Below are 11,751 nucleotides of genomic sequence, written 5' to 3'. Positions count from 1 at the left end.
CGTTGTTTTTAAAATCATTAACACAAAACCATATAATTTAGTTTGCAGTTAATCAATTTACATATTTATATTTCTGTCAGTGAATTTTTTTTTTAAATCCCGGAGACACTGAGCCAGACATTTCACAAACTGTGCAGGATATCAATTACAAGAAGTAAATGCTAGTAAACCTGCAGTAAATGCAGATGTGGCACTGGTTTGTTCACATTACTAAATTATTCAAGAGGAGTTTGTGCGTAAATACGGTGCAAAATTATTGACGGGCGCGTGAAGGCGTTGGAGCGGCTTCCTGTCACGTGTCTGCTACAGTACCGATCATATGACTTCAGTCAGTAAAAATGAGAGCTGGATGCCACCAGCTAAAACCTTCACTGTTTATTTTGACCTGTCTTGTCTTTTTTCGCGATAGCTACCAGCTAACTGAGCTGCAGGTAAGACCGGCAATTTTATGGAAAAGTACTCAACTGTACATATAAACGGTCACGTGATAAACTCGTCGTATTATTGACGTGCTGATGTAGCTGCGACGGCGAAAAATAACTAATGTTGTTTACAACTTGTGTTATAAACACAGGTATGTGAGCTCTGTGGCGGGAAGATCGTCAATGCCTCGGCGGTGGGTCGCTTCTGCTCCTCGTCCGCTGGTCGGATAGACGGACGTTGCTGTTTGAGGAATGACAACACAAGTGACAGTGAACGCATCATCGGGTGCGAAGGGTTACTTCCATGTGTCTATTCTTCTCTATAATATGAATGTGTTATTTATCCTGCACTTTTAATAACTAATTGTTATGTCAGTTGTTATAAATGTAATATAAATGCTACAATATTTCGGCGAAACAATCAATATCAAACACGAAGGGAACTGCTGACTGGCCACATTTTTGGGGGAAGCAACATTGTCTTGAAACCTCACCATGTGTTATTTGCGTGGTTGTTTTGTTTGTTTGTTTTTTAATAATACTGCTCTCTCTCTCTCTCTCTCTCTCTCTCTCTCTCTCACACACACACACACACACACTCACACACACACACACACACACACACACCAGGTGAAACCGAATGTGAAATTGTAACCAAATACTATATTATTACTAAGCTACAGAAGTACACCAGTGGCAGCTTTTCTGCTGTGTCAGTCACTTGTGTATAAAAAGAATCTCCCACTAATCCCAAAGTGGCCTTCATCCACTTGTGATATGTTGTCCATTTAGAACCATATATATATATAGAGAGAGAGAGAGAGAGAGAGAGAGAGAGAGAGAGAGAGACATCTGCAGCCAACATTAAGTCTACTTGTTAGTTTAGCTTTGATTGTTTCAACATGTGTTATTTTTGTTGTTGTTGTTGTTGTTGTTGGTTTGTGTTAGGTTGGATCTGTCTAATTGTTCACTAACTCACGTGGAGGATCTTCAGGGAGCATCGACGGCATTCATAATGTATGTAAACTTCCTTACACAACAGAAATAGTCCAAGCTCATGCGTAGACAAATGAATGCCAACTGCTGAGTGGCTGCATTGCAGTATGATTTGAAACAAAGGAACAGACATCAGGAATGAGGGCCAGGGCTGGAAGTAATGATTACTGTCATCTCTGATTGATCTGCTTATTATTTTATTAATTCCTTCATAAGCTGCCTCTTTTAAACATTCACTTTACAGAGATCTCTCCGTCAACCCAATCATCAACATGAGTGACTCGGTATTTCAAGGATACATTGAGTTAAATCACTTGTAAGTACAATGGTAGAGAAACTGATCAGCATTGGGATGTTTCCTCGTTTGTATGATGTCTGCATGAATGTTCAAACTGTTTGGGGTTTTGTGGTTTTAAGGATTTTACCACCAGATGTAGTTTGTCCAGGCGGCAACACGTCCTGGGAAACGGACCAGATCAAAGAGGGTCATCGTCTCTGTGAAGGCCAGAAAAATATCTGCAATCAGACTGGACAGTTGTGTAAGTCTCTGATGTCCACTACAGAGTCCACTACAGAGTCCACTATATAGTCCACTACAGAGTCCACTATATAGTCCACTACATCGTCCACGACATAGTCCACTAAGTAGTTCACTCCAGAGTCCACTACATAGTCCACTATATAGTCCACAACAGAGTAAACCAGAGTCCACTACAGATTCTGCTACCATGTCCACTACCAAGTGCAAGATCTAGTCCAGGTGTCCATTATCATGTCCACTACATAGTCCACTAGCTCATGCACTACTACGTACAATGTAGTCCACTACAGACACAGTCTGTTATCAAGTCCATTACCTAGTCCACTCCATAGTCATCTATCAGGTCCACTACAGACACAGTCTGTTATCAAGTCCATTTCCTGTCCACTCCATAGTCCACTATCAAGTTCTTGATATGCAGGGGATTGTCCACTATTTATTCTGCCATGTAGTCCACTATTAGGTCCATACACAGTATCTTCTCTGTACACCTGTCACATATTGCTTATTTCCATTTTTGTACAGTCTGGATAATATGTAATACTGCAGTATCCCACTGGTAATACATGAAATCACTACATCTTATTAATATTGACAGCCATTAATTGTCCAGAGTCCTCACTCTGTGCCCCCAATGGTCCCGGTTTCTTTGAGTGCAGCTGTGTTGACAACTACCATGGATACAAGTGTCTTCGAGAGGTCAGTGCTACTTCATTCATTCATGTTTCTACCTCATTATTACATTAATGCAGCTGCTCATGGCATTAACAGGGGGAGTTTCCCGCTCTCGAGGTCTTCGGACCTCTCGGCGCGTCTACGGTGCTGATCTCGGTCCTGCTGTGGGTCACCCAGAGACGAAAGGCCAAGTCCCTCTGAACCTGAAGTGCTCATTTTTATCTTTTAAGTGCAATGATCTACTGAGCAGAGCTGAAGGGATTATGTGACCTCAGAGTTGCCCCCTCCCCACCCCCGCTTATTTTACATATTTAATGACTTCTCACGCCTTCGAGGGGCTGCTGACGGACTTGTTTTACAATGTTCTTGTTAATTCAGAGAGGAAGTATTTCAACAATCAGATCCTCTCAATGACTACTGCTTACATTTTCAGTAACGAGGTTGTTTTAAACAGTGTTACATGCTACGTTTACCCATCTTGAAGCGTCGATCGGCAAACTTTAGACACAAACGATTGCATGGCAAACCTGATGTTATGTTAAAAAGTCTGCTTTTAGACTCCAAGCTTAACTGAGCTTCACACGTGTTGCCTGCCAAACTCTTTTAGCAGCAGCACAGTGTATTATTTCTATCTCACCATCAAGTAGAAATGTTTTGGAATGTCAACTGCTTTATCAATCTTTATCGCCTATTTTATCATGTTAAATAATTCAGCTTCAAGTTGAGACAAAAATGTAGTCGCCAACTGTTCATTCACACTCTGGGAATTTTAGAAAAATCTTTGTGTATGTGGTTGGGAAAACTTTGTTCGAGGCTTTTTTGGTTTTGAGAAAGAAAAAAAGCATTAGTTGTTTAGCGATCACATTAACATGATGCAAAAGCAATTGTGTGGCGTTAACACTTACAGAGTTTGACTTTTGGAAATGTGACACATTTACTTATAAATGTTACATCTCAAGTAAATACCATTTGTAAAATTTGGAAATTGATTTCTTTTCATGGGTAAACAAACTGCAAATGAGTGGAAAAATGATTTTAATTTATTCGTAAAAATGTGTGAACGCTGAATAAACAACTGCTTGTTCAGAGTGTTTTACTACCTGGTTAGTATCTCATTCGCCTGTACTTTGGTCAGGTGATCAGGTCAATTAAGATCAAATAATTTTCGATCAATTATTTATTTTAAAATTGCAATAGAATTATGTTGAGCACCGTCCATTTCCCAACTTTGAATGTGCTCGTCTTTGATGTTGTAGTGGTTGTGTTACAGTAGCTGTCAAAAAACAAACGTGAATCCTTTTTAAAAGTCATATGCCATTGCAGTTATATTTATTGCATGCTAAAAGCACGAGATTTTTCTGTTGTGTGCAAGTCCTCGTGCACACAAATTCCCTCCTCATCGCGACTCCGGACTCTGTTCACTGGTCGACGTTTTTGACTCGCAGCACCACGGGGACCGAGGTGCACGGGATCATTCCCAGTTCTGTGATGACCAAGTCCACAAAATCCGGAGGAGTAACGTCGTACACCAGGTTCAGTAGGCCCAGGGAGGGCACTTCCTGCCAGCGTTCCAGCTCGGTCTTCCCTTTACGGGTCACAATGAGCTCGTCGGGGTCATCTGCAAATGATATAAAGGGAAAAACAATTCAGGCTTATGTAAAAGGTGTGATCATTTTATAGTATTTACATTATTTTTTCCATACCGAGTTCATTGGACACGAAGGAATCCGTCTGCACCCTCTCACAGAACTTATACGTCTCACAGCACACTAGCACAGGCACGTTGAAGGCTTTGGCCACCAGAGCAATTTGTGACGTCCCAACGCGAGACATGACGTAGCCGTTTGCCAGCAGAGCATGAGCACCAAGGAACACCTTTGACACCTACGAGACCCAAGATCACGGTCAAAAACAATCAGAACTCATCTCTTTAAGGGATCTGAGTGGATTGTCCTCACCTCTGGAAGAATGTAGGAGACAGCAGAGATGAGGACGTAGGTGCACCTGATCCCACTCTTGACCAGGCGCCTCAGGGCTTCCCGACCTTCCAGCCGGGGCCTGCTGTCCACCACAATCACGCGGAATTTTCTGTTGTTCTTAAAGGCCTCGCAAAGGATGTGGTTGACCAGCGATGAGCTGAGCAGACAGGAAGTAGAAATGAAAATGAAACTGGGAGATGAGAACATGGGTTGAAGGAGGAAGAAGGAAGCTGGCAGCTCAGGAGACGGGATAAGACGGGGGACGAGAAAGTGTTGACAAATAGATTTTATGTTTGAACACGAAAATATAAGTTAAAGAGTGACACAGAAATTAGTCCTAAAGCCCCAAAAACAAAGGCCTGAAATAAGGTTGGCTTATTATATTTGGATGGTTCTGTTCTAAGGCATAAAATACATGAGACAATCCTGCACTCATCAATTTTGAAGTTTTAAATCATCTTGAAAGCAGCAGTTTCTACAGATGTTGCAGCAGACATGAACTGTCATCACCACCTAAAACAGAGGCATGGCGACATTGAAGTCACGCATCTGTGGTGTAGTTCCTTCACAGCCCAAGTGTCACAAAAGTGGCTTCCACTTGGGATAATCTTTCTGAATAAAACCTGCCAGTATCATTAATGATTGTTAGCCACCTAGAAATACTGCATTCGGGTTGAGCGGCCCTTCGATGTGTGCCTGTGACCTTGACTTCTGACCGCTGCAGTCTTTTCACTTGATCCTGGAATCCCAGTGGACATTTGAGTGGAATTCGAAATAATTCTATCCAGGCGTTCCAGGGATAAGAAGAATGGAATGCACTCCAGGCTACGACTGTCACCAGCGTGGAGTACTGAAATACCACTGGTTCTATGACTCATCCCTCCAGCTGAGATTCTGGTCTTACCATCCGTAAACTAGGATAACATCTCCATCGCTGATCTTTTCTATGGAGAACGTGGCGATGGCTTCAGCAGCAAGAACGATGTTGTCTTTTATGTAGTTGGTGATACAATCCAGCAGCTTGAGCTTGGCCTGAAGTACAGAGAGAGGGAGGAAGAAAACAGTGCTATAATTCCAGTGGGTCATTACCAAGTAGGAGCTGTGACATATTAAATGTTGGTCTTGGGACTGATTTAAACACAAGCAGAGTGACAATAACCTCTTCTTCTTTGTACTGACTGCTAATATTGAGGATCACTTTCTTGATGTATTTGATTGCGTTACCCATGCCGGCAGACAGAGGGCGACACTGATTTAAAAAGCTGCAAAAAAAAAGAGAGAAAAGATCTCAGAGAAAACGTGGGACCTAAAAGAGTGTATTTTCTAATTATTAGAGAGAAATAAGAGTTCATTTGAATGAGAAATCCTACTTGATGTAAGGTTTCAGTTTGTTGACCAAGTCCCTGGACAGCTCTTCATTTGGAGGTGTACTGTAGTCCCCTATCACCTGACAAGGAAGAACCACCATCTTTAGTTTGTTTACATTGTTTATGTCCATTGCAAAAAGATGTCCGCCTTGCTTTATCAAATGACATTCGCAAAACAAGATTTCCTTTATGAGGTAAAAGGTAACAGAGGAATTCTTTTTTTTTTGTTGGTCATTACATATAATATAATATAATATAATAATATTTTCATAATAAATTTGCAACATTTTGATGGAATGGAATCCCAGGACAGTAAAGACACGGGGTGTGTACCTGCTTGAAGGCGTGCAGCAGCGCTACGGAACGAGCGTTGGATCCTGCAATGATGCCCTGGGAATATTGGAGGCCCAGTCGAACGATAGCAGGATGTATGACTGAGGAGGGAATGCTAGCAGGGAAGAGGGAAATATTCAATAAGCGACCAATCAGATCGGGGACAAACGAAGGGAGGAAATGATATTGCGGTGCCATCAGTTTACCTGACTTGCTGCGTGAGGGGAGCTTTACGACTGTACTGGTGGAGGTGAGAAAACAGACTGACTTTGTAGCCATAGTCGTTCCGAAGAGGGATCTGAAATGAAGCAGGTCAGAGTCAAACGACAAATATGACCACAGGAAGGCTAACTCTGCTGTCAAACAGAAATAAACTCATGAGTAGGGCCTGAAAAATGGGGGACTATTGAGCCCCATAGTGATGTCAGATTAGAAAAAAAAACTAAGAAAAAACACTGAAGACGATGTGTGAACAATATAATGATTTTTTTTTTTTTGTCCCGGACTGAAAATGGACCCTTTCTATGTTCGCTGTGCACCGATTTAGTGCCTTTGAGATTTTATGCCAAATGTATTCAGAAGGCTATTTCTTAAATAACCTACTCAATTAAAAAATGTTAAACACCGTCATACATGACCATTAAAAAAAAAACAGCACTAAATAAAACCATCTGACTCTTCACTTACAGTCAACTGCTGTCTAATAAGAAGAAAATAGTCAAAGCCAAGTCGCTTTACTAGAGTAAACAACATTTCTGATTTTTATGTGCTGGGAATGAAAAGGTTTCATTTTGGAGCATATGGGATAACATACATGCCGATACAGTACACCTGTGATTGGTCCATTCACCAGCTGAACATTCTATTGGTTGGGCTCTACTCGTGAGGTCTGATTCCCTAATAAATCGGCCATTGTGAGATTTTGCTACACGGGTTTTCAAAATGTATTAATTTCGACAAAGAAAACTAAGAAGTCAGTTTAAACATTGATGGAATTTAACAATAGCAAACTCATTCTGCCTGGCGGCTTCATGCAGAAAGGAATCGAAGAGAAAGTGTTAAATCTTTAGGACTCAAATTTTAGAGTCGCCAACCTGTTGTTTTTCCAACGTCTTGGCCAGTTTCTTTACAGCGTCTGGGTTATCCGCTTGGGTACGTTCTGGAAGCCTCTTCACCACTACAAGTGCATTAAGAGTATGAGTCTATACAGGACTTAAGCTATCATTCTCATTGGTTCAGTGTTTGCGTGTACTGCAACACCACCTGGCTGCAGCTCACTAGATGGTACTTTGGATCTGCTGCTGGAGGCCTGCTGGCCCACCTCTCCCTTCTTGCCCTGTTTGGAGGCCCTCTCAGCCTCTTGTCGAGCTCTCCTCTCAGCTTTCAGCTCAGCTTTACTCTTGGCTGGCTTATCTGAAGAGGCAGGAGTTTCTAAGACAGGCACAGGAAGTATGATAGGAATAGGCATCGCTGAAGGAGCTGAGGAGACCAAAAAACATACACGCTGATTAGGGGACAGATGAAAAAAAAAAATCAAACAAATGTTCTCCTGACATATTTGAACGCTTCCACCAACAGCACTTGCGCTGACCTTTCTGTGTTGTGTGTTGTGTTTGTGCGAGGACAGCTGTGGCAGATGTACTGACAGGCTTCTTTTCCTTCTCGCTTTCCTGCGAAACATTATCTGCTTTTTTCTCTTTGTTTTTCTTCTGCTGTTTCTTCTCTTTTCTCAGTCGTTGCTTCTCCTCCTTGGTCAGCTCTTTGCCTTCACTCTAGGGGTCAATGAAGTCAAGAAGGCAGAGGGTCAGGACATATCTGCTGGATTTGTAAATCTATTAAACATCAACTTCAAGCTTAGGCACGGTGCTTACCTTGACACGGTTGATGTCAACCTTCTTCTCAGGTCCATCTGGAATGTAACCAATGAGTGATTTAACTAGTTTAATCGCATTACTCTGTTGCAACTGTAAAGATGCTCCACAAAGCAATGACGCAGTGATAACAGCCTGTGTTCAATCTGACACTGTTGCCCTTAGCTAACGTCATGCTACATCACGCCAACGACACCGAAACACGCAACCAGTCTGCTTCCGTCACTTTCACATCACCCTCTACCTTCCCATAGTTTTTCCTCGTTATCTCCAGAGGTACAACATACGCGAGGGAATGATGCAATAATATTTTAAGCGCAGCGACACCGTTGACTTGCATGCGTGCTAGCGTTAGCAGCATTAGCATCAGTGAATTAACTTCGACAAGAAATAAACTCAGTCACCGCGAAATATTTATAACGACAGCCCGATGTTTTTTCGTCACATTTACAGCAAAGCAGTAAAATCACCGGTTAGTCGTTAAAGTCCAGCTGCTACACATTCCCAAAACCCACCTGTAACAGCACTGTCAGCCATGTTTACTGATGCTGCTGCTTCACTTCCTCCGCCAATGTACCGACTGCAACCCTCACTAATTTATATCGCCCCCTTGTGGAAGAGATCGAGTACTGCTATTGATTTAACACGAGAAAATGAAAAATTACCTTTCATTGCCCCGTTTCTTGATTTCCTTTTTTAATTTGACTTTTTTTATTTTCCCCATGTTGTCATGTATTTGTTATGTGTTTTCCACGCCATGTTAGTATGTTTAGTTTCCATTTTGAGAGCAGGGAAGTCTGAAATGTGGGCATAAAATGTATGAATAGATATAGCTCACATTTTATGAAGAAAATAATAAAATTAGATATCAGCATTTGTTTTTTGATTCATAGTTGGACAGTTTTAGAAAGTAATTGTATTATACATATCAGTCATATTCTTCAGTCTCCCTTTTTGGAGCTCCACTCCATCATACATTGATCTTTGGTTTCTTATTCTAAGCAACAGAATATTATGATAACGGTCAAAAAAGCTGTAAACTTCTAAGAATGGCTCACATTGTTGTTTACCATTTTGATGGATGGAGATGAAAGATGGATGACTGTCGTTTTCAAAACTGAGGCACAGATGTAGGAGAAAAAAGTCCCTCATTACAAAGCTAAGAGTCTTCTTCCTCACTCTGAAGACTCTTTGCCGAAACGCGTAGGTCCCTGCTTTCTAATATTTTTTTTTATATAATTTTACTTTTTATACTCCTACTCAGACCCATTGTGCGCTCACCTTTTAAAATTTTTTTTTTTTTTGCTTCACAGTTGCTTTTGTGATTGTGTCCCACCCACCAAGGTTGAAAGAATTCTTGGTCTAAATAAATAAATGTAAATAGAAAATGTTTCTACTCATATAGATGTTTTATTTCTTTTTATTCGTTTGTATCCTGCTACTTCTAAAAAATTTCTGCTGTAAAATTGTGAAGTGTAAATGTTTCCGGTGTGTCCGCAAAGCAAAAAAGGGATCCCAGACATTCCAGATGTATACAGATATACAAACAGAAGGCAAATACCAGCTGGGAAAAGAAGATTTAATCTGAATTTTGCTTCCAAAAACTCAGTTAATATGCAGATTTGTATAATCTTCAATGGAACATGCCTCCTTTTTCCTATTGTGAGATGTGTGCATTCATTATGAGATCCAAGTTTGCTTCAAATATTTATTTTTGTAATAATTATAGCGTTTGCCGTTCAGGTGGCCGTTCATGAGACACTTAGAAAGCTAGTGGGCGATGAAGAGCGAATGTCAAATTGTTGTACAGCAGACAAGTAACCAGATACTGAAAATATAAGCAGACATCCGGAATTTCACAACACACAGAGACCAGCCCTGAAAATTCAGTACCATGGAGAGCACCCATGTTACAGTCAGAACCTTTTTTGTTCAGAGGGTTTACTGAGATTTTAAGATTTTTAAAATGATCTAATACTTATGGAAAAGAACAACTGTGGTATTATTGGAGAAATTATTTCCAAAACATGATTTTAATCTCTTCCTTGCATATTTAAAGTTTGTATTTCCTCCCGGATGTTTCTTAAATAAATTGATATGCAGTCCGAACGGGCCCTTAGACTGTAATCTCACGGGACGTCCCGCTGAAATGAAGGTTAAACATAATCTAAACAAATAAAATGAACAGGTCAACACCCTTTGAAAAGAGAGCTCAGATCAGAGCTGAATCCCTACTGAGATATGGTCACTTTTGTGTTGTTGTGATGGATGATTCGATACAATAAACAAATAAATAAAATCCTTCATGAGAATGAACTTTCGGCAACACATATGCACCGCACACACTGTGACTGAGCATCGGAATTTTACTCTATTGAAGTACCAAAAGGGGCAGCACGGTGGTGCAGTGGTCAGCACTGTCACCTCACAGCAAAAAGTTTCCAGGTTCCAGCCCTGGCTCCATCACAGGATCTTTCTGTGTGGAGTCTCCATGTTCTCCCTGTACCTGTGTGGGCTCTCTCTGGTACTCCAGCTTCCTCCCACAGTCCAAAGACATCAAGAGGGGACGAGGCTGATTGATACTCTAAATTGACCGTAGGTGTGAGTGTGAGTGTGAATGGTTGTCTGTCTCTATGTGTTGGTCCTGTGGTGGACTGGTGACCTGTCCAGGGTGAACCCCGCCTCTCACCTGAAGGCTGCTGGGACAGGCTCCACCCCCCCACGACCCTTAACAGGATAAATGGATGAAAATGGATGGATGGATGGATGGATGGATGGATGGATGGATGGATGGATGGAAGTACCAAAAGGAAGTTATTATCATAGTTATTACTTTTATTATCCTTACCCATCTTTTATATTGTGTTTTCTGGCTTTGAGCTCTCAAAAACACAGCTGGGTAATGAAAGTGTTTTTCTGTTATTTGATTCACTTTCATCTCTCTGATGGCCGCTGTAATTTTATAGGCTAAGAGAATTATTTTTTAAATAAATCATAACACAGAAACCTTATTAATGGACAAATACTGATGCTGAATGCACTGACTTCTCTGACTGAATGGATGAAAATGATCCTGGGATTAGCGCCACTCAGTCTTTAGCCAGCTACGACTGATTAGCTTGTGTGTGTGTGTGTGTGTGTGTGTGTGTGTGTGTGTGTGTGCGTGTGTGTGTGTGTGTGTGTGTGTGTGTGTGTGTGTGTGTGTGTGTGTGTGTGTTTTAAAAAAAACAAAATGGACAAAATGGCACACTGCACACCTTGTTTTGGGGAAAGACTGTTCGGTAGGTAAACCTGCAGAAAGTAACACAATCATGTACGTTTTTTTAATTTATTAAAGTTGTATTCAGGGGAGTTGTGCTGGTGTGTCAAGTGTTCACGAGTTTTAAAACTCCAATTTAAATGGAATCTTCAGCATGAAATTGTCACTTGCGTCGTCTTAATATCGGGGTTGGTCCATATTCTGGATCATCCCTTAAGTGATCGAACATCATCAGAAAAATATAAACTCAACATCTGACCTTGTTAGCACTTTATTTACTTTGCAGAAAAAGCAACAAATTTCATCAA

The 11,751-nt window shown here is 41.1% G+C and overlaps 2 protein-coding genes across 2 annotated transcripts; one reads left to right on the top strand and one right to left on the bottom strand.

Moving 5' to 3' along the window:
* The first annotated feature begins 276 nt into the window (after positions 1-276).
* Positions 277-3,723, top strand: atraid (all-trans retinoic acid-induced differentiation factor). Its single transcript, XM_086190026.1, has 7 exons — positions 277-431; positions 575-708; positions 1,371-1,439; positions 1,663-1,734; positions 1,836-1,957; positions 2,558-2,658; positions 2,731-3,723. Exons 1-7 carry the CDS (start codon positions 339-341, stop codon positions 2,833-2,835), a joined length of 696 nt encoding a protein of 231 aa, XP_086046152.1. The 5' UTR covers positions 277-338; the 3' UTR covers positions 2,836-3,723.
* A 14-nt stretch (positions 3,724-3,737) lies between these two features.
* On the bottom strand, positions 3,738-8,780 carry eif2b4 (eukaryotic translation initiation factor 2B, subunit 4 delta). Its single transcript, XM_086190024.1, has 13 exons — positions 8,700-8,780; positions 8,185-8,222; positions 7,905-8,085; positions 7,577-7,792; positions 7,408-7,490; positions 6,520-6,611; positions 6,314-6,428; positions 5,984-6,060; positions 5,773-5,875; positions 5,518-5,645; positions 4,593-4,770; positions 4,338-4,518; positions 3,738-4,252 (listed from the first exon to the last, which is right to left on the bottom strand). Exons 1-13 carry the CDS (start codon positions 8,719-8,721, stop codon positions 4,053-4,055), a joined length of 1,614 nt encoding a protein of 537 aa, XP_086046150.1. The 5' UTR covers positions 8,722-8,780; the 3' UTR covers positions 3,738-4,052.
* Between the last annotated feature and the right edge of the window lie 2,971 nt (positions 8,781-11,751).

The sequence above is a fragment of the Aulostomus chinensis genome, chromosome 20 (genome assembly GCF_037954235.1).
Source record: "Aulostomus chinensis isolate RoL2024-O1b breed Wild chromosome 20, RoL_Achi_v1.0, whole genome shotgun sequence".
Classification (NCBI taxonomy): domain Eukaryota; kingdom Metazoa; phylum Chordata; class Actinopteri; order Syngnathiformes; family Aulostomidae; genus Aulostomus; species Aulostomus chinensis.
The sequence above is the reverse complement of the archived record's forward strand: the minus strand, read 5'-3'. Positions and strand labels throughout refer to the sequence as shown.